This window comes from Parambassis ranga, chromosome 22 (genome assembly GCF_900634625.1).
Source record: "Parambassis ranga chromosome 22, fParRan2.1, whole genome shotgun sequence".
In the NCBI taxonomy this organism is placed as follows: domain Eukaryota; kingdom Metazoa; phylum Chordata; class Actinopteri; family Ambassidae; genus Parambassis; species Parambassis ranga.
This window is the reverse complement of record NC_041042.1, coordinates 17,464,679-17,491,049: the sequence shown is the minus strand read 5'-3', so window position 1 is coordinate 17,491,049 and position 26,371 is coordinate 17,464,679. Positions and strand designations below refer to the sequence as shown.

General features: G+C 42.6%; 1 protein-coding gene across 4 annotated transcripts in view; it reads left to right on the top strand.

Annotated features, from left to right (window-relative positions):
• The window catches only part of LOC114427064 (disheveled-associated activator of morphogenesis 2-like), a 74,142-nt gene that overhangs the window by 31,320 nt on the left and 16,451 nt on the right, over nt 1-26,371 (top strand). For all 4 annotated transcript variants that reach the window (XM_028394812.1, XM_028394810.1, XM_028394811.1 and 1 more), the window contains 9 exons: nt 5,553-5,642; nt 12,729-12,803; nt 16,148-16,242; nt 23,010-23,343; nt 23,963-24,073; nt 24,431-24,534; nt 25,048-25,114; nt 25,196-25,313; nt 25,405-25,543. In XM_028394812.1, the coding sequence (XP_028250613.1) occupies nt 5,553-5,642; nt 12,729-12,803; nt 16,148-16,242; nt 23,010-23,343; nt 23,963-24,073; nt 24,431-24,534; nt 25,048-25,114; nt 25,196-25,313; nt 25,405-25,543 (1,133 nt within the window). The remainder of the gene's footprint in view (nt 1-5,552; nt 5,643-12,728; nt 12,804-16,147; nt 16,243-23,009; nt 23,344-23,962; nt 24,074-24,430; nt 24,535-25,047; nt 25,115-25,195; nt 25,314-25,404; nt 25,544-26,371) is intronic.

Below are 26,371 nucleotides of genomic sequence, written 5' to 3'. Positions count from 1 at the left end.
TATGCAGTGTTGTGAAAAAATGTCTCTCCACAAGCCCTTGCATGCATAGTTGATATACAGTAGAAGCCATGTGTGAAGTTTGGCAGCACAGTGAGGGCCGCTTTATTTTTGTTTATCAGTGCAATTCCCTGCTAAATGCCATTTTATCATCACATGAGAAATTGCTTTCACATTTAGCTAAACTCTGTTCTCCTTTTGTTAAAATTAAAACTTTGTCTTTCCACAAAGAGAAACCAAGTGTGAGGTTGTTTGGGGACAACTTCGCTGGTATTTACAAGTTTCAACAGATAACAATGAACATTTACTGTGGAAAGGTTGGCATGTGGTCCCAATGTGTCGACGCATTTACAAGGGCCTAAATGCTACAGCACCGTGCCACTGCAGACTAAAGAATGCAAGCTGCCAAGTTTAGCATCTGTATTGTATTATTCTTTTTGTATGCAATTAAATGGTGTCCTTTAGTGTTACATTGTTACTCAATTTACTAAAATGGAAAAGCATCTGCAGTGAGTTGGTATGAGAGAGGATAGAGTGTACAGTACAAGTCATACTGGCACATCGAAATCAGGTCTACTAGGCCAACATCTGGCAAATACAATACGGTCAGACATCAGATCAGATTAGTGTGTGTGTTCTCCCTGTCCTCCTTTTCTGTCTTTCTGTGTGGGAGCCTCATTCCTTCTTTCTCTTTTGTTATTTGGGACAGTTTTAATCTGACCTCTGTATGCACTTGTCCAGCTGTCCGGTGCCAGTCACTGCTTCTGTGTGTCCACTCTAAATATGATTGCACATGTAAATTTTGCAATGGTAAAATTAGCCTTTGCATTTGTGTTTCCAGGAAAACTTTTAAGACTTAAATCCTCTGCTAATGTTCCATTCAGTGTGACTCGAGCCGGACGCAGTTGCGTTGCATAACCGAAGAGAATGGAAATGTTCTCTCTCCAGGCTATTGGGAGTGACTTTCCTTCCCAGTGTACGCCCTGGGATGCACCCTCTTTCCTTTCCGTTTCCTTTCCCTTCTTCCCATTTTCAAATACTTCCTACGTCTGCTGTTCCTGAACTGGCCTTATCATGGAAGCCTTGTTTGGACGAGGGGAGAGGCTGTAGGCTAGCAACAGCTACTCACTGACTCATCAAAGACCGGATACTATGAGTCATGTAAAATGCTGCTAAGTGGAACGGGTTCAGAGTGTGTGTGGGTTTGTGAAGAAAAGCAGTGTGGCCAAAAACTATTTTTACTATATTTTAAGATGAAAAGGTTGATTGTTGACCTTTTCATCAGTTGTGGTGAATGGTAGTTTTTTGCACAAATTTTATATCTTTGCCTTGTGCAAAAACAAAAAAAACCAACTACAGGAGTACTTGAGAGGCTCACACACACATACACACAAGCAAACTCCTGTTTGGGTCAATAATGGCAGCTACAGCTTCCTGTGGGTCCTCTTGAGGCCTCATATGATTTCCTGCCATCTTGCATGTCTTTTCTCTGCCTTACTGTCTCGCCTAGACACTGTTGTAGGATACATATACAGTGTGTTTGTGCATGTGTGTCTGTGTTACACTGGACCCTCTCAGTCTGTAAGACTTCACATGAGGTAAAGACATTCATATCCACTCTGGAAATGCCACTTCATAGAGACACATGCATGAGACAGGATGTCATTCTTGGACCATACATTTCCCAGTTAGGTGGAACCTCACACATCTTCCATCAGTTGTCGCAACACACCCAATTTTTCAACTTCCCTCAGTCCATTTTTGTCTCACTTAACAAGTCATCTTATGGGGTGGGTGCATAATCTAAACAGATTTTTATATTCTCCCACACTGGCAGGTGGGACTTAAATCCAGTGTTTCATTACAGCTTGTCCCTCTGCTGTCCTTTACACCCTGTACATATGGTACAGATAAATATTTATAAGTCTCTTACAGACATGTTGTATCATCTAACTCCAGTTATGTCATACAAATACATTTAATGCATCTAGCTGTTTAAGCCATGATTGGTGGCACATGTTTCAAGATATCTTCATCCTCGTAATCCCTGTTAATATAAATATATACAGAACATCTAGTATTTGCTCTCTGTAGGTCGCACTTTTATAACAGATGTGCATCATTCCTACTCTGAGAGGTTGGTGTTTCAAAGGTTTGTTTATTATTATGGGACAGTGTGATATGATGTCTCATGTACATGAGCCCTTTCCCTGTCTGTGGTCCTTGCACTATGGAACAAGACCTCTTCCTTATTGCATGGTACTACCACCACCGTGCTTTAGGAATGATGCTCATTACCTGGTAATTGCTACTCTAATATGAAAAATGCCTATAACAACAGTTACTTCTTCATAGCAGTGGTGTGCTCTTCAGCAATGCAGTGGTTTACCATTTGGAGCCATCAATGAGTAATTGACCCTGTTCATACCAGGAACGGGGTGTTCCTGGTCTGCATTGAGCTCCTGGTCTCTCAATAGCTGCAGAAATGGTTTGGGTTCTTCAACTTGTCAATTTTCTTGCTTCTAACATATTTACATGTTGCCAAATATATCCCACCCACTGTCATAACCCTATAACTGTGACAGGTGAAGTTCACTTCCCTTCCCTGTGTTCTGAGTGTTACAGATGATCAGTGTAGGTCAGACAGAAGGAATACTGCTCAGAATTTCTCCAGTATATATTGATGAGAAATCCTGGAGGTTTTACATTTCTTGTATTCACAGCTACTAAGGCCTGTATTCTCCTGGGAGCGCTCAAATCTTTAAAAATGGCTTCACAGCCTTGCTCTGGTCTATGCTGGAGCATGGTTTTGTCATAGGGAGTTTACAGAGAGTGTTTTGCATTTCATGGTTAGGTGAACTGTGGGAAGGTATACATGTGTCTGTCTCACCTAATGACCCAGACACATCTCAAGGATCATTAAAGCAAACAGGATTCACCTGAGCACAATTCACACAGTCACAGCAAGGACCCCTGAATTGAGAGAAACTACTTATCCTGTGAAATCATTGTCAAGATTCAGTAATGACTTTTTGAGGATTTCATTCAAAATTATATTGGAAGCTAAACTTTATTCAGAAAAGATGCTTTAAATTGAAACTCTCTGAGCACTTCGACTCTCACCCATATCCGTTGTATTATCATAGCACATTTGAGAAGGCCACCAGCCTTTAGAAACAGGAAATTGAGTGACAGAGCAGGTCAGTCCGTCTGCTGCGAACATGACAGTCAGATCTCAAACCTGTGACCTCTTATTTAAATTTGTAACATGATTCATTTGTCAGTTCTGGACTAAATATGAAAGAAAGGCTTCCGAGACCTTAGGTATGTATTTTCCTCTTCTCAGGCAGCAGGTGAAATAATATTAGCTTTGGTTTAGGTGAATTCCTGACTGGAACCTGCTCCTGTAGGAAGGCTGGGGCACATCAGCAAAGTGGAAAGTGCCTCGGTTATGTTTTGGAAGAATAAAAGCAGGACTGCATGTTTTTTGGGTGTTGCTACAGTCATGAGGAGAGGCCACGTGATGCGGATGTGGTTTTGGGAGCACGTTTTTAAGGTGATGGAGGTGGAAGAAAATGGTTGCATAACTGGAAAGTTGAACATACTCTGGCTGGCATGACATGAACATTCCTCCACCCACCCAGTGTCCTCATCCCCAACTTCATCTGCCTTTTTCCTTTTGAACCTGACAGTAACATGTAACAGTACATTCGCTCCTTTCCTGTTTTTCCTCTACTTGACTTTTGCGTTATTCTATTACACCTTTTCTTCTTAAAAAACTTGTGGGAGAGCCAGCCTGCCTTTTTACACTGTACAATGCACATGCCACACACACATTTTATATGCTGCTCTCACATAGCTCCACTCCATATAAGACCTTAAATTAAGAGGCTTGAGGAGTAGCAGGAGGGAGAACACAGAGTAGCATAGAGATCAGATGGCTCAGCTCCCATCTGGTTTAAATCCAGGGGTCTCTTTCTCACTGATTTTTTTTCCTCTCCCAGCTTCCAGTATTAGCTCGTCCAAAGAGCAGCAGCTTTGGACAGAAGGGTTTTGACCCGGCGATCAGGCTGCAGGCCAGAGACGAGCTGGCTGCTAAGCCCAGGGATGTGGAGAGAGAGCGAGAGAGAGAGGACTGTGGTCCAAGTCAGAACCAAAATCTGTAAAGATTGAAGGACAGAGAGTCAGAGGAAGATGTTTAGTGACCACATGATGGCAATTTTTTTTCCCTGCTTAACTCACACAGAGATCTTACAGGGACACAAATAACAGCAGATTGCACAGAGTAAAGCCTTGATGATCAGTGTGGGTGTGAATGACCAAACATTCTAAAGCTTCTTTGTGGTTTCTGTCTGTATTAGACCCCCTTGAAATTCACACCCTTCAGATTTTTTCCTTCCTTTTTCACAAAACCACAATAATGCTGCTGCTGGTTATCCCATTCAAAGGACCGGGTGAGAGATGATGTCATTCTTCATAGTGTCAAATCTTTGGAATGTGGGCCACCACAGTCCAAATGGATCAAAACAAACCCTGTGGATCTACTGGCCAGCTTTAAAGGGGGCCCCACCTCTGCCACCAGTGGCCATCCTCACACTTGGGGGGGCACAAGAGACCCGCCACTTGTGGTTGACGTCATGGTGGCAAAACCATTATGATGAGATTAGTTTGAGCTTGAGCACAAAGCCCTTGCGCAGTAGCCTCTCATCCCTCTCTTCTGTTGTTTTGTGGCAGTCCATTTCCACAGCCCTATAGCCTGAGGGGGACCCTAACCCTGGCTCCTTTCTCTTTTTCTGTCACTGCAGCTCTCTTTCTGTGTCCTGACTCCTTTCCTTCAACCCTGATTTATCCATCTCTCCTTTCCAAGACTTTACTTCTCTTCCCTCGGCGCACAGAGACTCATTTCCTGGGCTCATATGCATTTCAAAAGGTGCAGGAGGCTCCTTGTGCTAAGCTGAAGAATTGAGCAGAGCAGCAGGGTGAATATTAAAACACTCCTCTGTAGTCAGTGGAGACAGTCAGACAGTGGGAAGGCTGAACAATTAAATGTGACTGTGTAAACTCTGCTCGTCCACTGATCAGCAGTCAGAGCTAAAATGCTAATCAAAGAACAGGGCTTGTGAGGTGCTTTATTTTACACATGTTGGTTATGGCAAAATTGATAACATTTCTCCACTCATAGCTAGTTTCACAAATAACATTTACTAAGAATCAAAATTAAAAAAAATTAGGACTGTCACATAAGTCACATGATAAAAATTCAGCTAAATGTTATACTGATTCCATTTTTGTCAATATCAATATTTCAATATTTAAGGAATTACATTGTTTTTCTTTTGTTTTTTGTCACTTTAATGGGCTGTACTATACAAAAAACATGTTTGAGTTGTCTCTACTTCTTGCTATGATTGTGCTGTTTCCATAGAGATAACCATAGATAAAGTGCTACTGTATTGTCACAATTGCCCTGCTTTATCAAAACAGTGCTTGATCTGGTGTAAATGTAATTGTTCAGTGCAGTGGTGTGAAAAGTGAATACTGTCTTGTTTTTGCAGGATGAGCTGGACCTGACCGACAAGAACAGGGAGGCCATGTTTGCTCTGCCCGATGAAAAGAAATGGCAGATCTACTGCAGCAAGAAGAAGGTGAGTTGGCCTCCGTTTGTACATCAGCTTCGATCTCTGGCTTGCTTTCTGTTGACTGGCTGCCTGAACCCACAGTTTAGAGCTAAACTGTCAGCAATGAATGTTATTGAAGGCGTCCCTCTTAGCATTTTGAATCAGCTCAACCACACAGTCAGCCTGCTTTCCAGCTTCTCATTTCTGCATTGACGTAAATGTATGCACATATTACGCCAGCTACATATTATGCAGTTTTTTTGCAGGCTGTGGTACGTGCAGTTTTGTACACAAATGTACTTCCAACGCCTCAATCGCCCAAATCTCCCTCCCCATGTTGGAACAAGTAATTTCCTCGAGCTGCTTAACAATTGTCATCATACCATGTGAACACTAGTACATTCTGGTTAGCCCTCTCTTTCACCCCTCTCCTCACGCCAAAACATCTCTCCTCATACCCTTCAGCGTGTCTCTCCACACAACTCTTGGCCTCACTTTGTGGTCAAATATCCACTAGGAAATGACATTGTGCTCAGAGAAAAAAAAAAAAAAAGATTTCAACCCCCACTTCCTTGCTCAAAAGTAAATTGAATAAATAGTCATAAACCCTCCCCTGTGCCTCTTCCCTGATTTGTTATTTTGGCTGAAGGTTTCTTTTTTTATGTTGGAAGCGGGGTTAGGATCAGACCACTCCTTCCAATTCCCAAAGCATGCAGGCTCAACTTAGCTGATGTGATATGCTCTGACAACCTTTTTAAAAGGGGTAAACACACACAGTGTGTATGTGTGTGTGTGCACCTGCATGTGTAAATACTCGGGCCGGTATTGGGTTACTAGGAAAAGGAAGAGGGGTGGAATTGTGATGTGTTTAGAGGGATGTCAAGGCGAAGATGGAAGCTGGAGCACCACAACAGTTTACAATGAAATGGAACGCAGGCAAAAATAACACAAAAGGCGGAGATAACAATCTTTTCATTTTGCTTATGCACTTTGAATACACTGCATATTGTCAAGTGAGATTGAATTGTTGGCTCAATGTTCATTTATTTTTGTGAACCCACATAAAAGATGCTAGTTTAATGATACTCCAATATCAGTTATTCAATATCTCACTGAAGTAACCACAGAGACATTTATGAGGACTCGCCGTGCTGTAGTGTAGCAGAAAGTAGTGGAAACAAAATTTTGGCAACAGCACAGGCACACTGGAACCCAAATGTAGTGCGCGCCTAAGCCGGGTTCAGGGGTAGGATATATTCGTTTGTCATTCCTCCCCCCATCTCTCCCAGTCAGAAATCATTTCCTCTGTGAAGTTAAGGTTAAAAAAAAAAAAAAAACAGCCGTGTGTCCAGGCCAGGGAACGTGGAGCAAAAACCGAGGTAACAGCGGAAAGCCAGAGAATATCCAAACAAGCCCCTCATTCATGGATACAGTTGGTGTTTTACGGAGAGAGAGAAAAGAACTGGGGTGCAATATCATATAATAACCTGCATGTGTGTGTATGAAAATGCAGACAGGAAGACTGCCCTCACATGCACTCACCCATACAAACATATTCAGTGGAAAACGTGTGCATGCTAGTAATCCAGACATACCAGACAGTAGTGCCCTCTGTTGCTGAGAATTAAAGCATGACAGTGATTTGAATTGCGAGCAGAGGACAGCAGAATTTCCCTCAGCCATTCCTGTCAGGGGCAAACACTGCTTCCCTTGTTTCCTCCAGCCAAGCGATGGCTCCAGTTGTTGTGGTTAGATAACAGTTGGAGGGAGCCGGTCAGAGCGCAACAAAAAGACAAACTAACTTTGTTTATCTGTATAATAAATCATTTAATACAAACCTTTTAACTTTTTAAGTGGCAGTTCCACTTTAGCACATGCCTGTTCAGGCAGCCTATCATGGAACAGTATGATATACAGACATATACAGACATACGGACATACATATTCAGCGTGACCAGATAAAGTTCAGTGTCACAGCTGATATAACATATGACGTTTAGAGTGCCACCATCACACAGAAGCCTTGTTTCACCATTATCTTAGCAAAAATAATGTCTTAGCGAAGCTTAGCCCTACCTTGCATTAGTATGGAGAGCCCAATAATGTGCACAGGTATATGTTCAGTTGGCGTTAACAGTAATGTTATGTTTGCAAGTATCTGAGCTAAATACACTAGCTTGCTAACACAGAGCTAAAATTAGCTGTTTGAGAAAAGATGCTAAAAAACGTGTGCCATTAGAATGTGGCTCAGTGTGTTCCGTCTCTTTCAAGATTTGGACCTGTCTTGTCTTGTCCACAAGAACAAGAAAAATGTGACTGTATGTTTACTGTCCTAGGTAAGAATCGTGTTATGTTAAAATATAACAAAAAAAGCTCAGGTTTAACATTGAGTAATTTTGTTTTAAAGTATTAGCTGGTTTATTTCCAGCTAATACCATTCAGAAATAGTGAGTGTAAACATAGTCTCTGTGTACCATGACTAATAAGAACATGTTGTCGATGCTGTAGGGCTTTACATAAGCCAAGCATATCTGCACCTCTGATCTCCACCACCCAGTCAGCTACAGCTAGCGGTGTGTGTATGTTTATGTGAGAAACACGCAGAGTACTGAGGGCTTCATTTTTGCTAAGATTGATGGTCAGACACATGCGTAGAAGGCATAAGTACGTCTGTAGGAGAGTATCAAATTCCTGCCTCCAAGTGAGGGCGATTTTGTGTGTGTGTATGTGTGTACTTGTTTTTTCAAGCATGACTTGCATCCAGCAGCCCCCAGGTAGAGAACACTATGTAACATCTAATAGCTCCTGAGAATCATTCAGTGCTGAGCGAAACAGGATCTCCTGACTCCTATTAGTTGTGCTGCACCGACACACACACACACATATGTACTGTGTTTTTAGCCTGTTATCACACATTGTCCAAACTAGCATTGATCCACTACCTATTGTCCTAAAATTTCCATTAAAGTAGGATTTTCTATATGCTGCCATCATCCTCACGTTATCCTCATCTCAGATGCTCTGCCATAACTTCACACAGCCTGCCCGATGCTACCATTTCCATCTCCTAAAGCAGCAGCGCCTCATGTTTTCAATTATTAGCCACATGTGCATAATCTCCATCACTTAATGTGACCCCAGGCAAAGATTACAACTCAAACTCACTTTTAACGTCAGCTACCTGTAAAACAGCAAACTGTTACATAATGTTTCAGAATTCAATATCCTGTCCATTTCCTGACTCTCTAGGTGAGACTTTATATCCCAGCTTCCATAGATAAATATTCCCCACGGACAGATTGGCTCTCTGGAATGTCGGACAATCCACCTCATTCCACGGGCAGGAATATATTGTGGTGACAGCTGGAGTAAAGAATACGGGAAAAGTATTGACTTTAACGACTAGCAGTGTCTCCCAATAACAGCAACAATATGCTAATGCACGTACAGTGATGCTTCCTCTGCTGTACTACAGTTACATTGTGATGAATTGCTTCCATGCACTTGGCATGTTTAAGAATTATTATACATGTGAGGGTAGATAAGTTGTGCTGTTACTCATAGGCTGTGTCATCACACCCAAAACACACCGTTAAGTGCCAGTGCTTCCTTGAAGGACTCTGATTGGTCCAGACTGCCAGGTGCATTGTCTGTAAGTACCTAGCACACTGGAAAAAATCTTGTAAATCAAAGATTTTCAGTGATCCATGAAAAGACGTGACCAATTGGCAAAAGAGTTACAGATTATTCATCAATTAGTTGTTTCAGATCAGCTGAATAGCAATGTTTTTTTTTCTTTTGGGGTTTATTCCTTTTTTGTCTATGAAGTGATGTTTCCTTAAAGGGTATTTCATTCAGTAAAGTGCTGGCTGCTGGGGCTGTCAGGATTTTTTGGACTGCTCATTAGAGTCCCCGCGCTACAGCCGAGGGTCCCCCCGGGCCTCTCTGAGCACATGGGAACAGACAGCGTGAGGCGCTCTACAAGCAGTCCTATCGCCAGAGAAACTGGAGACCTCATGGAAACATGTTAGCGTGTCTGTCAGAGCCATTGTATAGATCCAAGGGCCCAGAATACTTGAATGTGCCAAGTCGGCTGCAGGAGCCAGAAGAGAAAATGGCTGTAAAATGAGGCTGTTGTGCTAATATGTGTGTCCTCAGGACAGCGGCATGTAGCATGGCTCTATTTGGCTGTACCTTGAGTTAAACTGTTGAAACTTCCCCTGATGCTTCAAAGTGCTTTGGGTTCAACTGTGGCCAATTGAGTATTTGGAATTCTACCCCCTGTTGTTCCTGAAGGCCTGACTTGAAGGGTATATGATTCCTGCAATCTGTGAACTCAATTATCATTGTCAGTGAAAGCTTTTAGGAGGCTTGTTACATGACAGCAGGAAAGCTAACATATGTAATTTCATCTTTTCTTTCAACAGGTGCCTTTGCAAACACAATAGTCTGCCAAACAGCCAGGGAAATATTCCCGAATGCTGGCTTTAGTCAGGTATTTGGGTCTTCAGAGAAACTATATATTCTCCAACTGATGGTTGTAACAAGAGGTACACCTTACAGATACATATACCTGATATGCACATGGGGATTCCTGTCCTTTTCTTTTGCTGCAAGCAGGACTGTAAATCATATTTAATGTCACCAGACATGAGGAATGTGTAGTGTAAAGTGTGTAATTGCTGCAACAGAATGACGGGATTGACCTTAAACTTCTGCGGCTGAGCACGCGACAGGAATGTTTTCTCCCACAAGAGGTCACTTTTATACATATATGTAATGTAATAACCACGTTCAAGCAAACAGCTGCTGTTAGTGCCTTCTTATTTGTAACAAGTCTGGCTTCTTATCACGGAACTTTAATACCCGTCATCAACTGTGATTAAGTCTCAGAATGGTTTGATCAAACTTCACAAATTCCATTAAAAAGGCACAAAATTAAGGAAGTGTATAGACTGATATGTCTACAAAGCCCCAAATCTTGCTGTCATCACTTTTCATTTGTCCCAAAACATGATGAAAATCACAGTACTTAACTCCCCCTCGTGAAAGTGCCAAAATAAATGTAGGATTGGACTCAATGACATGTTGACATGTTTGGGGGGGGGGGGGTTGATCTCAGCGTCAGGATCTGTCTGGCATCGCGTCCCGAGCGTGTCGGCAGCACAGCGGTAATGACCAGGTCGGCTAAAAAAACACAGGCTGAGTGGTACAGTGGCCTTTTTGTTTTTGCTCTTTAGCTTGTCGATGCCAGAGATCAGAAACAGCGGTCATTACGGGAACAAATGTCTACTCAAAAGCTACTTCTGTATGTGTGTGTGATTTATGAGTAAGTGTGGCTTAATCAACAGGAAGCTAATTGCTTCTAACTGCATTGCTACCATGCAAATACTGAGGCACTAGTTTATATATGGAAGAACAGGGTAGTGTAAAATACTGATTTTCCAATCCAGAAAGGGACACAGAGGTAACTCACGAGCTCTCACTGCAGCACAGATGTCCTTGAAGTAAATGAAAGTGCACATAGTTAAAAGATAAACTGACAGAGAATCTACTGGCAAAGCAGTACGGTTTTATAACGTGCTTTTTCTAAAGTTGTGCGCTGGTTTGTTTTATTTCTTTCCTCCAGCTTCATGCAGGTTGTAGTTCAGTAATCTGAACCCCACAACTGTGTCTCTAATGTAGCATTAGCACTCAATAAATGACAAACCAAGAACAAAGCAAAGTCACAGCCCTGCCTCTTCACCACATTTAAAAATAAAAAAATAGCTTTTTTTTTTAGTCTAATGAAACGGCACATTTTTGACATATGCAGAGATTTAAAATGTACTTAAATCACAGGCAGCCTGAATGAACGTGGTATACTGTAACTTTCCAACTGTCATTGGCATGCACACAGTAACAAGAACAACAATAAAGCTCCACCAGTGCTCTGAGCCCGAGCTAAACAAGACCAGATGTGAATGAGAAACACGGTCTATGTATTCCCCCGTGCCTCTGTTGCTCGTGGCATCACGCTTCCCCGGATTGGCCCGGACAAATTGATCTCAGACAGAGCTGAAAAAAACCCCATTGTGCAGCGCACTTCCTTCCTAGAGGCACTTTTCCTGCCTCTTTTGCTTTCTCTGTGCAATAAAGGCTAAGACATGTGAATAGTCGTGACCCGGTTATTAGCGTCTGAACTGCCAGGTCTGTTTATGTCTTCATGTGGAAGTAGAGGTAAGAAAACGAAGGTAGGGAGCATGAAGAGGGAAGCGTGGTAAAAAAAAAAAGTTGAAGGCCACAAAAAAACCTGATCACCTAGCAACAGTTTTAAAGTAGATTTCCTTCATGATTCATTGATTTATTTATTTGTACCAAACGCTTTAAGCTGCCTCAGCTCTTGTGAGAGTTGTGAGGCTTCAATCAGTCAATTCATTTTAATTTTAGGTGTTTTTTGTAATTCCTGCTCTCTTTAAACAGTTCCAACCTTTCTGGATGTTTCTCTGTAACAAATCAGAAAGGTCACCACAAATATCATCTGAGGGTTACAATCTAGTCTGGTTTTGTGCTCTGTGATGGCTGTTTCTATCACAACAAGGAACGGCTACATCATTTACGAGCCTTCTTCTTATCCATCCAGCTGCATACATAAATGGGGACACAGGTGGATGATGTCAGAGGTATGGCTATATAACTGCTTTTAGAAAACCCTACAGCGGAAAATGATGGCATAATGGATTTTTCCACTTCCAGCTAATTGGCTATAGCTAAATATCCTCATAACAAAGACGAAACCAAGGTCAAGCTTCATAAATGAACTGGAAATAACCACCAGTTGACTGTGATTGCGTCCACTTCTAGCTTCTGAGTGTCCTTATCAGGCTCCTTGCAAACCTCAGTAGTAGTTGTCAAGATATGTTACTGTAGTCAGTCAAGCCAACTGGCTGCCATCCAAAGCCTGAGCAAGTGAAGGAGCAAGAGTAAACACGCTTAATGTTTGCATCAATGGTCAGAAGTGAAGTGCGTTTCAACACGCGCTGTTTACTGACTCGTAAATCATCACTGCTGTAACATAACATTTGAAAAGTGATAATGTGTTTGGCTGAGACTCTCTTTGTGTTCCCTGTGCAGGAGCAAGAGGACCCCAACAAGCTGGCCACCAGCTGGCCCGACTACTACATCGACCGCATTAACTCCATGGCGGCTGTAAGTCATTCTCACCTCTGCCCACTTCTAATGCAACGTTCGATTCAGACATCTGACTGCTGCCCTTAAGAGGTCACCGTTCACTCTGTCATTCTTTATCTGCTGGCTTTTTTATCGTCTCCCTGCTGACTGCTTCTTATATTCACATGACCGCATTCCTTCTCTGTGACCCCATGCACACACACACACACACACACTGTGATGACAAACAGGCAGTTTAGACACTCAACAGTTCAGTCAGTGGGAATGACTGTCAGAGACCCGGAGCGTAGCCAGGATGACAATATTCATTATTTCTAAGCCTGGTATGGTTGCCAATAAAAACAGCATGATACCATCACAGACTGTGAGCGCACAGTGTCATTTTAAGTTGTAAGTGATGTTATATTGCTTGATACACTTGGCCACTGGTGCCGGTGACCTCTGACCTCGAGTCCTTGTGTGGACGACAAGTTGGCTCCCAAGTGTTTACAGATCATAAAAGATGACAGTTTGAGAGCGGCTCTTAAAGGACGACAAGTAAGCATGAAATTTAGAGACTAGTAAGGGGGCAGGCATGGATTTCTCAGCATTCCTTTTTCTGTTTTTTTTTCTTTTTCTTCATCTAAGCCAAACATTTAATACATTTACAAGCCTTTCCAGGCCACAGATCAGATAAACTGCTCAACCATAACTTACCACCATAAACACAGAGCCAAAAACTAATGGCATTTAATATCTGTTTATTGCTGCGTTGTTTGTTATTCTGGCAAATACACGCATGTAGCAACAACCCATGTTAAAGGTTGCTATTTTTTCCAGCTGTTTGTGTTTACCGGCTCCTCTCAGGAACCGCTCCTGAACGATACCTGAGCTTAGACTCGAAGTCTGCAGAAACGATCTCGCTGCGGCGCAGACACGCTCACACAAACAGTGTTTGAAGCAGCAAGGAGAGAGTGCTGATTTGTGAGTTGCTAAGTATTTGAAAATCTAGCAGGTCTGTAAGCAGTGCCTCTGTGCTTATAGGTGTCAGAGTTACGTTTCAGTCCTAAAGTGTTTATTTTTCTTCCAGTGGTTTCACTTGTTCCAGACGTTTTCGAGAAAGAATAAAAACCTCTAAAGCAATTAGAAGTAAATGAAATTCTATTAGAGATTTTATGACTCTTTATTACGTTTATTTTTGCACAAGCAGCCTCTTGTTCAAGCCCTGTTTCAGCCTCCATTATTCACTATAACTCAGGTTAATTCCCTCCCTAGTCTTCTTTTCATTTCTACTATCACTCCCAGCCACACTGCATCTTCAGCGTTGTAACATTTTGCTCCGACCATGACTTCATATCTTGGCTCCTTGGCGAGCTCATCAGGGACGGCCCTTCCACAGTAGCTGAGTTATTGGATGATCTCATTTTCGCTTTTCTGCCTCCCGGAGAGATTACTGTACAACCAGCAACGTTCAATGTTCATTCATAAAGTCATGTCGCAGCCTGGAGCAGGTTGTACTTTGGCAAATAATTCAAAATGACCTTATGATTTTGACAAGAGTTTCTTTAGTCCTGCTGTGTCCAAGCTAGTGTGTTAAACTCAGAGGTTTCTGCAGATGGAAAGTCTTCCATTACCCCTTTCACACAAGGCATAAACCCTGTAAGACCCACTAGTAGCACCTGGCTTTTGTCTTCATCAGGGAAGGTTAATACGCCTTCATTTCCAGAACTGCAGTCCTGAGGCCACATTTATCTTTGCTGCTTTTCACCATCAGCTATAACTTTATAGTCAATAGCAACACACATAAATACATTTAGTTTTACAGGTCAATCTAGCCGGCAGTTTTTTCCTCCGCATCTTTATTGTGTAAATGGTAGAGATCCTGCAAAAAACCCTTAATACAATCTTCTTTTAAATTCAATTAATTCTTTTTGCATCACTTATCCATGTGGTTCAAATAAGGGTTTTGATGAGTAGCACTCATCACCGTGTTAACGATGCTCTGATGACTAGCTTAAAGGCATAGTCCCGGCTCTGGGGGGCAGTTCCCATTATAAGGATTTAGGGAAGTACCGTCTGCTGGTTTACCAACTGCCTGTAATGATATCCTTATGTGCTTGTTGGCCACAGGTACCGATGGGCTTACAAAGAGCAGATGTAGGATGGAGCCATTTGGCTAGACTCATTGACACGGTGAACTGGCTCGCAGCACGACCAAATCATTCACTCTCCCCAACGCTTGTTGTGTCCAACTTCCCATTGACTACTAACATATTCGCTTAGAGCAACAGGAGCCAGAGACTTTGCTTCTTGGCGCAGGTTTCCCTGAACCATCTGGACTTGAGGCTAAGTCGATACGATGGATGTTTTGACTGCACTGTTTCTAGATTAAACACTTTCACACACTGGACAGACCGGGGCTGTTGTTGGATAGTCAAACATGAGGTCAGGCTAGAGTTAGCTATGTGGCAGTATCCAGGTGCACACTGAGCTTTTTTTTAATTCTTTCCTATTTGCAAGCAGCTGTAACCTGAATGAAGGCTTAAAGGTGGAAAATCTTTTAGAAAACATCTTCTTAGTCTGCACAATGTAGCCCTGACAAAACAAGACATACACTATAAACAAGAACTATTAGAATTAGCATTTCTTTTCTCTGATTTTGCAAAAATTAATATAAACTTTAATGAGTATGAATAATATTTTGTAATAAGTGCCCCAAGTGTAACTAATCCTGGGGAAAAGAAATTAACTAGGCGCTCCATAAGCTGTAGATAAATTATTAACTGTTTAATTCTTTTAGTTTTTTAGATTCAGATTTGTACAAACAAAAAGGTTTTTTTCATTTATTTATTCTTTTTTTGTTTTGTTTTAAGGCTTTGAGGGTTAATGGGCAGCACTAGCTCACTTCACTGCTGTAATACACACTGTTTGAACCTTAGTACTTGGCAGTGAGCTGCCACGGAAAAAGCCTGGAGAGACTCAACAGAAGCCCTGTGGCCCTGACTAATGGGAGCAGAGCAGCTCTTTGATGTTGCTGACGAAAGCTTTTAAGTGATGCAGAAATGCATTAACACCACAGTTTTTTAAAAGAATTGCTGTATTTGTCGTGAGCTTGATTAGAGCTAATTGTCTGCATGACTTACGTTGGCAGGTTGTGTAGGTTCAAACAGTTCTCCTAAAGGAATATGACACCAAAAGAGGGGAAAATATACAGTCTGATTGATTTGTGCTGCTTGAAACATTAGCTTCCTAATGAGGCCCCAATGCTGGGGCTAATTGAAACAAACACACTTACTTGTAAGAGAAGGCAAATTAAGATTAACATTCTTTTGTTGACCCATAGTGGAAAACGACTCCATCTATATTTCTCACTACACCTGCAGATGCAGACCTTGTTCGCCTTTGATGAGGAGGAAATGGAAATGAGGAACAAGGTGGTGGAAGATCTGAAGACAGCACTTCGAACTCAGCCAATGAGGTGAGTGAATCTCCTCTCTCTGACCTTTTCCTCTGCAGCAGAGGCCACTGAGCCCTGCACTGCCTGGCTTCCATTCAAGTCAGGCATTCCTTCAATTTGACTCGTTGAGGTAATGCCACCCTTATTAGTTCCACTTAATAATGTAACATGCAACAGGAAGGATTTGCTCTCCATAAGGTCAGCCTCTTGTCATGGCAAATGATCCTATAATTGCTTCCACCTAAAATGCAAGCAATTAAAGATATTTTTAGATCTTAGCATCACTCAAGATGATTTGTGGGCATCACCACAAAGATGTTGGGTAGCCCGCTAATCTAAACCGACTCCCTCTCACCCCCGTCAGCAGCTTCTTTGGAGCTGTCCATCAGCCCGTGCCAGTTATATGATGCAGTGGTCTGGACCGGAGTGGGGGGTGTTGAGTTTTCTCTATGAGGAACTATGACAAACCTAATGTGCAGAGTGACTAAACGTCAGGGCAGCTTTGATGTCTGGGTCACGTCTGGGTTCTGAGAGTGTGTCTGTAGACCAAGTGTGTGTGTACTGTTGTGTTTGCTCTATGTACGCATGTGTGGGTGTCTAAAAAAAACAAGTAAGAGATGGCACTTTTAGTCTAGACAGAAAACAGGAAGTCACAGTCATCAAAATTTATGTTGTATAAATATAACAACTGAAGCTGTCTCATCCTGAAATGCACAAATCAGATTGCCATGGTCTGCTAATCTGCAAGGAAAGTAGATCTAGCCTGTCCACTAATAGTCTGGTTGCCAGTTTGACAACATTGAACACAATACATATCCCCAAGTAGCTCTTAATGGCAGGTGAGCCCCTTCTATGGCTGCTGAGAACTGTTGTGAGATGTGTGAGTGATTGTGCATACAACTGGGTGAAGCATTCACCAAAATATGGCTCTTCCATAGTTTATAATGACGTTGTACTAAAAACTATTGCATGCACAGTTTTGCACTTATGTCCGAACAGCTGACAGCTGTCTAGAAAGCTCTACCAGATGATTATAGAGATGTTTAGATGGCTAAACGGCAATAAAATCCATCATAAAAATCAATTTCATATAATCCAATTACTAAGGAGGATAACTTGCAACAAAAGCCACCAGTCTTTAGTTTATATGTCATTATTAACTCTAATATTATTATTATATATATTTAGAACAAAGATACATTGACTTTAACAGAAATAATAAAACACATCTGCCCATTTGTTGTCGCTAACCCCCATGAGTTGTATTTAAATGACAGTTTACGTTCATTAAATCTGATTTACCACACAAATACACTGACGTTCCAGATGGGCTCACTGAGTGCAGCTCAACTGATACTGGCTGTTTAAAGACAATAGAAAACACTGAAACATGTTTCCTTTAAATTCTAATCATGAATACAGCAGTATGCTGTGTGTGAGATGTTGTGTTGCACAAGGCTTAATTAAGAAACTGTAATTTAAGTGACCTATGAGAATCCTGCAGTTTGTTCAGATCAGTACCAGCACGTGCAGCAGGGGCAAAGAAGGGATTCTCCAGGTCATCACTCATCTTCTTTGCTCTTGTTACGTTCAGGTGTGTTTCATTTGTGTGATTGTAATGACTTAATCAGCACTATTCAGTAATGCACCTGCACCCATGTGGAGTTATTGCTCGTTAACACACAGATGTTGTAGGAGTGACGTAGGGAGCAGGTGCGTCCCACAGAATATGGCTGTTCAGGGACAGCCGAGGCAGAGTGTTGATATCCTGCCAAGTCTGGCCTTTGTGACAAATGTGAGGCTAGGACAAAAAGCGCTGTGATGTGTGTTGTGTCAGTTGACGTTTTAAGCACCAGCTTCATCAGTTCATTCCCCCTTTGTGTGTTTGTGTTCTGTTTTTTTTATGGCTGCATCTGTAAAACATGGTGGTGTCTGTCTGGATTCAGCTTTGATTCATGCCTGCCTTTGGATGGCAGCCTGAAACGGCCCCTCTTCCTGAGAGTCAGCTGGATCTGGTTGTGAAGAGGTGGCCTTGTTGCCTTCAGCCCACTCTGCAGGGCGACAGCAGTCAGACACATGTCTCTTTCTACTACTTCTACTACTTCTCCGTCATCGTTCTCCTCCTCCTCCTCTGTTTCTTCTTCTTCTTCTTCTTCTTCTTCATTCTCATCTTATTGCCCTCTCTCACTGTCTTGTTGTATATTAATTTACAGTAAAGAACAGATTTTAAACATCAGATTCCTGGTGTGTAATTGAATGAAGAATTTTGCAGTGGATTACAGAAAAGAACAGTCTGCTAACAGTCAACTAAATTGCATGTCGCATGTGTCCCTTCTCAAGCGTGACTTCACTGTTGTGCGTTTACTCGACTGTGTTAGCCCTGTTGTCTTTTGTCAGATGGCAAGTGTGTGCTGAAATAGGCAAGATGGCAACAGCATTGGTACCACAAACATAAAATCACAGCATTCCATTACAGAACAACTGGACTGTATCAAACAGGGTCTCGAAGTGAGCAGAGACAGCAGGCCGCCGTGTTCCTGCTGTGAGTGATGCTGCACTTAATTTCCCATTTACCAGAAACTGTTTTTAATAGTTGTGATCATTTAATGGCCCAGATGTCTTATTTCAAATATAATTGTGATTAATTCTAAACGGCTATAAAAAAAAGGAGGCTGAATTTTTCTTGCACTAAAATTTGCAGCTTATCTCGGGTTCTCTGCCAATTGTTATTGCTTTGTTTACCAGCTGTCAAATGGAGCTTGAAGTAGCACGCTGAGGTTGTGTATTTGCTCACGTAAAGGCAAACCTCAACTCAAGTGGGCATGAGGGGGCCGATAGGCAAACACAAATGTCGTGAAGTAAAATATGTGCAGCCTGGTGTATGTTTCACTTCAGCTTCCAAATATTTGTACTCATCGGTGGTATTTTAACTATGCAGTTAAGTGCGCTTACATAACACTGTTGACTTTTCGAGTCACTCGCACATCTGCCCTGATGTTTATGTCCGTGAGGATGAGCGTCCTGTGTGTGTGTGCGTTCTTGCATCCAAGATGTGACGCCCATCAATCGCTGCCGGAGGGCAGGAAACGAAGAGGGTCAGCGAGGCCGTCCTGGACCAGAATGCACTGCATGTCCCAAATTCATGTCAGCAGAGCAGTGCAATGCTTCCCAAGACGGTGCTCCGGACATGGTTTCTGGAAATCTCGTCCAGCAAGAATATTGACTTGCTCTACTAAGGCTTTACTGAGTCAATATCTCTTTGGAAGTTTCGCTACCAACACACGCAAATATTATCCCACAAAACATTTTGCCACCACATCTCTCAGAGGTTCAGAGAGAGAAGTTTATATCTGTTTTTATATATTACAAAATGGGTTAGTGGGGGAGCAGACTATTACACAGTCAAAGCAGCTTGGATGGAGAGATGTGTTTGCAGATTTCTCACCCCCTTGGTACTCAGCAGTTAAGGAGAAAATGTGGGCCAGGTGGATGATACTGGCAGGAGGAGAAAGGTTTGTGTTATTATGGTAACAAACAGATGGAGAGTGGAAAAAGATTATACAGCGCTGGTACTTGGAGTAGAGTGGTCCCTGTTTAAAGAGACACACACAAAGCTATTTTTGTTGCTAGGATTATGTGGGTTAAAGGGAAACTCGTCTAATGTTGTGTTTATTGGAATTGCCGTGAGTGCTGTATATGGACCTGTAGATGGTCTGCCTTGTGAGTAGATGTAGCACAATGAGCTTCATATTCAATCCCCTTTTTGTCCGACTGTATTGCAGGAGTGTAGCGTAATGGACACATGGCCCACTGGACTACTCCCTGTGGATTTACAAGTAAACCCAGTCCTCCTGTCCATGCTGTGATATACTATATATATGACAGATGTGGATTTTATTGTCTTTTTGTGTTTTATGTCCTTATTTTACCACAGTTTATACCCTGGGCCTCACATCAAGTAAAATTTATTGGAGTGAGAGCCGCGTTGATATCGTATGACTTCTCTGCAGACACCTCGCTCTGCTCTCTCTAATCGGCACCTCTGAAGAACCTCCTGGGCTCCCATTCACATCCTGACCTTTTTATTGTAGACGAGTCCATGTGTGTGTGTCCCTGCGCCTGGATGAGATGAGTTTGTGGCAGCGCTGATTAAATAAAGAGTGGTAGAAAGGGGCTCGTGATGACGAGTCTGTGCGTGTGGAAGCATCGGGCTTGGAGGGACAGATCCAAGACAGACAAAATCCATTTGGTTGGACACAAGTGCTGAAATTAAACTTGAACATCTGGATTAGTTTTCCACACCGTCCTGCTCATTTAGAATATCGTCTGATTCTGGTTCAGAGGTTTTTATGCTTTTTTTTCAACAAACATCTCATATCTTATTTATAATTTCATCTGCAGCTAACCTAACATTACAGTGCCCCCTCTTTTTTTTCTTTGCTACCTCTCATACCCCTCACTTCTTTCTTTCTGTCAGTCTGCAGATTTGAATGTGTGTGTGTGTGTTTGGCTCAGCCTCAGTGATCTGCTTATATCGTATGCAGCAGTTGTGAAGCTCTCGCTGTCATGAACCCCAGCGGGTTTTAAAGTATTCTGTGGTTGTTCCAAAGTTGCACAGCAGTCGGCTGAGCGTGAATGTCAGTGGATAGGAGAAGACAAGAGAGGACTCTGAAGTCAGAGGAGCGGGAATCTATTGATTCAAGTGGAGGACGAGGAGGAGAGAATTTTTTGATGTCAGCTCACTAGGTTTTGTTAACGGCACATACACATCTGCCCCTCTACTTCCCCTGTATGCAGGTTTATGGTGCGTTCACTGCTTTCGTGCGTGTGTGTGTTTTTGGCAAATAAGCAGAGTGAATCGAAACAGGCAGCGAGCAAAGCCTTGAATCTCATCCACCCTTTTGAACCCGGACTCCAAGAACAACATCTTTCACCCTCTGCTTTCCATACATTAATCACGAGGATGTTCAGCTTAATTTCTCTTCCAGTATGAAACCCCTCTCTCTCTCTCTCTCTCTCTCTGAGGTGGCCCCCCTCATTTCAGAGACTGGCTATCATTGGATCCTGCTGCCGGCCAAAGACGTGTCACTGATATAAAATGAATCAGTTGGATCAGTTCTGCCTTGCTCCAGTTCCAGTGTCTGTGTTACATCTGTATCAAGTCATATCTAATATATTGGATTTATTCCTCACCACCTTGGTGCTGAGTGCAGATCGCGTCTATAGGCTTCTCAAACAAGAAGCGTATTGTGTGCTGAGAGGTTTTGTGTGTATGTGTGTGTGTGATTTCTACGCATTGAATGGAAAGGGCGATGATATTCATGCATGCATGTGGTATGATCTTGTTGATCTCATCCAGGCACTGCTGGAGATGAGAGGATTATACATCTTTGAGAGATTTAGTGGTCATGCCAGGTAAAGTTTGTGTGTGCGCTCATGCAGGATCCTGCTAGATTGTGGGATTGATGGTGTGCGAGGAGAGGAAGAGCCCTGGCCTCTGTGTATAGGATAATAATTAGATGATTTACATTTTTTTGCATTGTGTTTTTTCCACATCTCCTTGAGCCAAGCCAGCAGTAGGAGGGGGAAGGAACTTGGACCGCATACTTCTAACAGTGTCAAAACAATGTATCTGTTACAAAGAGTAGCGATAAATCTCAACTCTCAGCCTCTCTCCCCTTGTTTTTCCTTTCACTTTCTGACTCCATCTTTCTCTCGTGTCCTTGTCTCCTCTCTTTCCTCTCTCTCCTTCTCACAAACCCTCATTTGTTTGCAATAATTTATGAGCCCTATCAGGAATTTCAGTGAGTGGGAAGGTCATTTACCATACAGCCCACACTGAGTTTGCTGGATGTGACATCCCTCTGTGTTTACATGTCCTCCCTGTCACTCACAAGGTCTGCTGTCTCTCCCAGAGAGGTTAATGGCTGGCTGCTTTCTAATTAGTTCAGCTAATGAGGGCTGTCAGCGGGAGGTTGGCAGAACTTGGACTGTGAAATTTTACTTGAGTGTTTTGATAACCAATTTGTGTTTGGGAGAGCTTGAGTACTTAAGTGAGGCTGTGTGACGTCTGTGTTATTCGTGACTGTAAATCGGGTTATGGGATGTATTTCTGCTGCAGAAGAGCTGAAGTATTTTTGAAAACTTACAACAAAATTCTTCCTTTGGCTACATATAGAATCTGTATGATGCGTTTAAATAAGAAGTCATGAATACAACAATAGACTCCTGGTGGAATCTGTTGCACTGAAATGCCAAGGGGAACTCCTAGTAGTGCAATTGAAATGGGAGGAAGAAGAAGCTATACAGGTGTAAGTAAATGTCAGTGGGAGCAGGTGTGGCAGGAGAAGAAGTGAAACTAAGCATCTGTTTGAAGTGGTACACATTTAAGAAAGGAGGGATTCAAGGAAGAGAGAGTTTTCAAGAGCTTCTTAAAGGAGCACTTGAAAATGGAGAGGGACGTTCCTACCCTGATGGTGCTCAGGTCGTTCCACCATCGGGAGCTCTGTGTGTCTGCAGATGTATTAAGATTTTAAGATTATACAGCCATTGCAGTCTCACCAACAAGTCGCCAACGGGAACAAAATATGGTGCGCACGTTAGTGAGGAGGTGCATCAGGTGTTTAGATCATTTGTTTATTCATAAATCACAAACAATCCTTCTAGACTTCAAATTGTGTGCTTGTGGTGAACCACAGGTGCTTCAGACCAGTTGGCATCTGGTGAGGAGGTACTGGTGTGAAGTGTCAGAATCTGTGGCACTGAGTTTCTGCTCTTTCTAACATCAGGTTCGTCACTCGCTTCATCGAGCTGGACGGCCTCACCTGCCTCCTCAACTTCCTGCGAAGCATGGACTACGAGACATCAGAGAGCCGCGTCCACACCTCCGTCATCGGATGCATCAAGGCCCTGATGAACAACTCGCAGGGCCGAGCACATGTCCTGGCCCACCCGCAAAGCATCAACACCATCTCTCAGAGTTTGCGGACGGAGAACATCAAGACCAAAGTGGCGGTGCTGGAGATTCTTGGTGCAGTCTGCTTGGTGCCTGATGGGCACAAGAAGGTGCTGCAGGCTATGGCACACTACCAGAAATATGCAGCTGAGAGGACCCGTTTTCAGGTACGAGATCTTTAGGAAAGAATTTGAGGCTAAGGCAGACTGTCATGTACTTTGAATTGTGCGCCTGGTATATAAATATTTAGAGAGCTCTTTTAGGAGACGTGGGGCAGACAAAATATTTTAGGGTAAATAAATCAACTTGTGGTCAGTCTGATAAGTTGGAGACTGCAGCTAAAGTTCCTCAGACGGCCTCGGGTTAGGTCAACACACAAGCTGTGTTGAAGGCAGGTGAGGACACTGAGAGTTATGGAGGTCAGCGTATGTGTAGTGTTTTAGTCACTAGCAGGACTGAGTCAACAAGCCACATCTCACACATCCCCTAGGGGTTTGTGGTAAATCATGCCACCATCAAGCTAAACTAACACCACAGGGGCTGAGTGATTCAGAACATATGAGGCCTTTTAATGTTGGTTTGAGTTATGATTAAGGTGTTGAAGTATGTCAAGGGTCAGTTTAGAAGGCAGCGCAGGGTGTGAGAGCCGAGAACAGTGATGCTGTGTTACCCGGCTCGCTTCACTGTGGTGTGAACGTAGTTGAGATAAATGAAGTCACATTCTACTGTAGCTCTGAAATGTGTTTTTCTTGCTGACTAACTGTCCTTACCATTCTGACTATGCAGACACTGCTGAATGAGCTGGACAAAAGCACAGGCCGCTACAGAGATGAGGTCAACTTAAAGACGGCCATCATGTCCTTCATCAACGCTGTGCTCAATGCTGGAGCTGGAGAGGTCTGCATGTACATCTATGCCCTGCAACAGTCACAGAAAACAGTTTTTACTCATCAGTCATAGTAAATAGTTTCATCAACCATGTTGAAATTAGGAATGTTTACCTGAATTTGATTTGTTTGTATGATAAATTGAAAGCTACTGCTAGCAGCCTCTAAGCTTATCCTAGCATGTTACCACAGTACATATCATAACATGTCAAGTATAGTGTATGTTCATTCCCAGCTGACTATATTTCCAACTTAGTGCAGTAAATGCATGCTAGACATTTAGCCTGTGATGTATGTGATTTCCCTTTAATGCTGCTTGTGGCAGCAGTTTTATGTCCTCACTTGTTATTTTCTGTTTTATTTCTAGGACAACTTGGAGTTCCGCCTCCATCTAAGGTACGAGTTCCTGATGCTGGGCATTCAGCCGGTCATCGACAAGCTCAGAGAGCATGAAAACGCCACTTTGGATCGGTGAGTAATCCTTTCTGTTAATTTGAAAGTAACTGAATCAAGTATTTTATTTTTGTAATTCAGTAGTTGAACAATAACATAGAACATATGGAGTTTTCCTACTTCAAACAACAAACCAACATTATTCCAAAGCTGTTAAAAAACAATTAAAAAAAATGGGATGTTATTGAGACATCAGTATCGGCAGATGGTAAAAGAAATATCGGCAATAAGATAGATGCTGATAAATTGATGCTGATTAATGTACAATGTGTGATGTCATCACACTGGTGATGTCTGTGGTGTGGGTTTTTGTGGATTTTGGTGTGTCAGAGGTGGATAACAGTGTTGTTATTCACAAGTATAGCTCTCAGCCAAGTGGCAAACACTACAAACTTTATCAGCCGTTCAGGAAAAGCTTGTTATTCTCTGCAGCTGGATGGGAAAAAATGTGTGTTTACATCATCCAAAAATTCAATAACGTGCGTCCACATAACGGGGTTAACACTTGGACTGTTTTTTCTCTCTGTTCAGGCATTTGGACTTCTTTGAGATGGTGCGGAATGAGGACGACTCGGAGCTGGCCAAAAGATTTGATATGGTGAGTGAGTTATTGCTGTCAGGTTGCGACTCTGTTCTCAGCAGCCATTCAAGAATGCTTCTTTCTTTTGTGTCTTACCAGACCCATGTAGATACAAAGAGTGCTGGTGCCATGTTTGAGGTGATCAAGAAGAAACTGAGCCACTCGGACTCCTACCCACACCTCCTCTCCATCCTCCAACACTGCCTGCAGATGCCCTGTGAGCACACCTATTACAAATTTACACCTTGGCTAGCTTTGAAAAAAGTTTATAAGGGATTTACCATATCACACTTTGACTTCATACCCAGATAAGCGGGGAGGTTGCAGTCTGCAGCACTGGCAGCTTTTAGACAGGATTCTCCAGCAGATAGTCCTACAGGACGACAAGGGAGAGGACCCTGACATTGCTCCTCTGGACAACTTCAGCGTTAAGAGCATCATTCGCATGTAAGTGAAGATACACACATTTACTGGGCAGATCATCAGTTACTTTAAGTGCTTCTGGTACATCCTCAATGCCTTTTTAAAAGCCTTATCCTCCAAAGTTGTAAACACTTTATGATTTATGGAAAAGTCTTGCCTTTAATGCATCTAATCGGCATCACTTCCAGCTCAGATCAAAGCCTGATATCAGCAACGATTATGTGCTTTTATCTTAGAATGATGGTGACATGGTTGCTAGCGCCTGAACTGGCTGTTTGTGTTATGCTGTTGTGCTAGTGATGGGAGCGGGGCGATGTGATTGCACAGGAAGGTGGGGTGATGTGTAGGTGGCAGCAGGGGGTTGTAGGCTGAATCAGAGGAAGCTTCGCACTGAGCGCGGATTGGCATGAAGGCGGAAACTAGAGATCAAAAGGAAATTGTTCTAATCGCATTAAGAATGCTGGCCGGCCAAGTCAGCCATGTTTAGATGCAGCCAAGCAGGCTCTTGGAGACGACGCAGATAATTCTAGAAGGAAAAAAACAACCACTCAGAAGTAGATCTGCATCTGTTGTCATAGCAACAGCCTAGAGTTTTTCCATATTCTTTTCCAGATGATCACAGATATTGGATGGTATTTTTCTGTGGTTTTGGATTTTCCTGTGTTTTAAAACTAATCTGGATTTGCGTCTAGAAATCAAAGTGTGTGGTGCAGTGGAGAATAGGCGGCGTTAAAAGATGGCATTCAAGGGTTTTGTCCATGCCCTGCAGTGTGCATCAGTGTGCGATTCCCCCGTTTCTCTTCTTCTGACGTGCTGTCAGTCTTTTCTTTCTCCATCTTTCTTCTCCTCCTG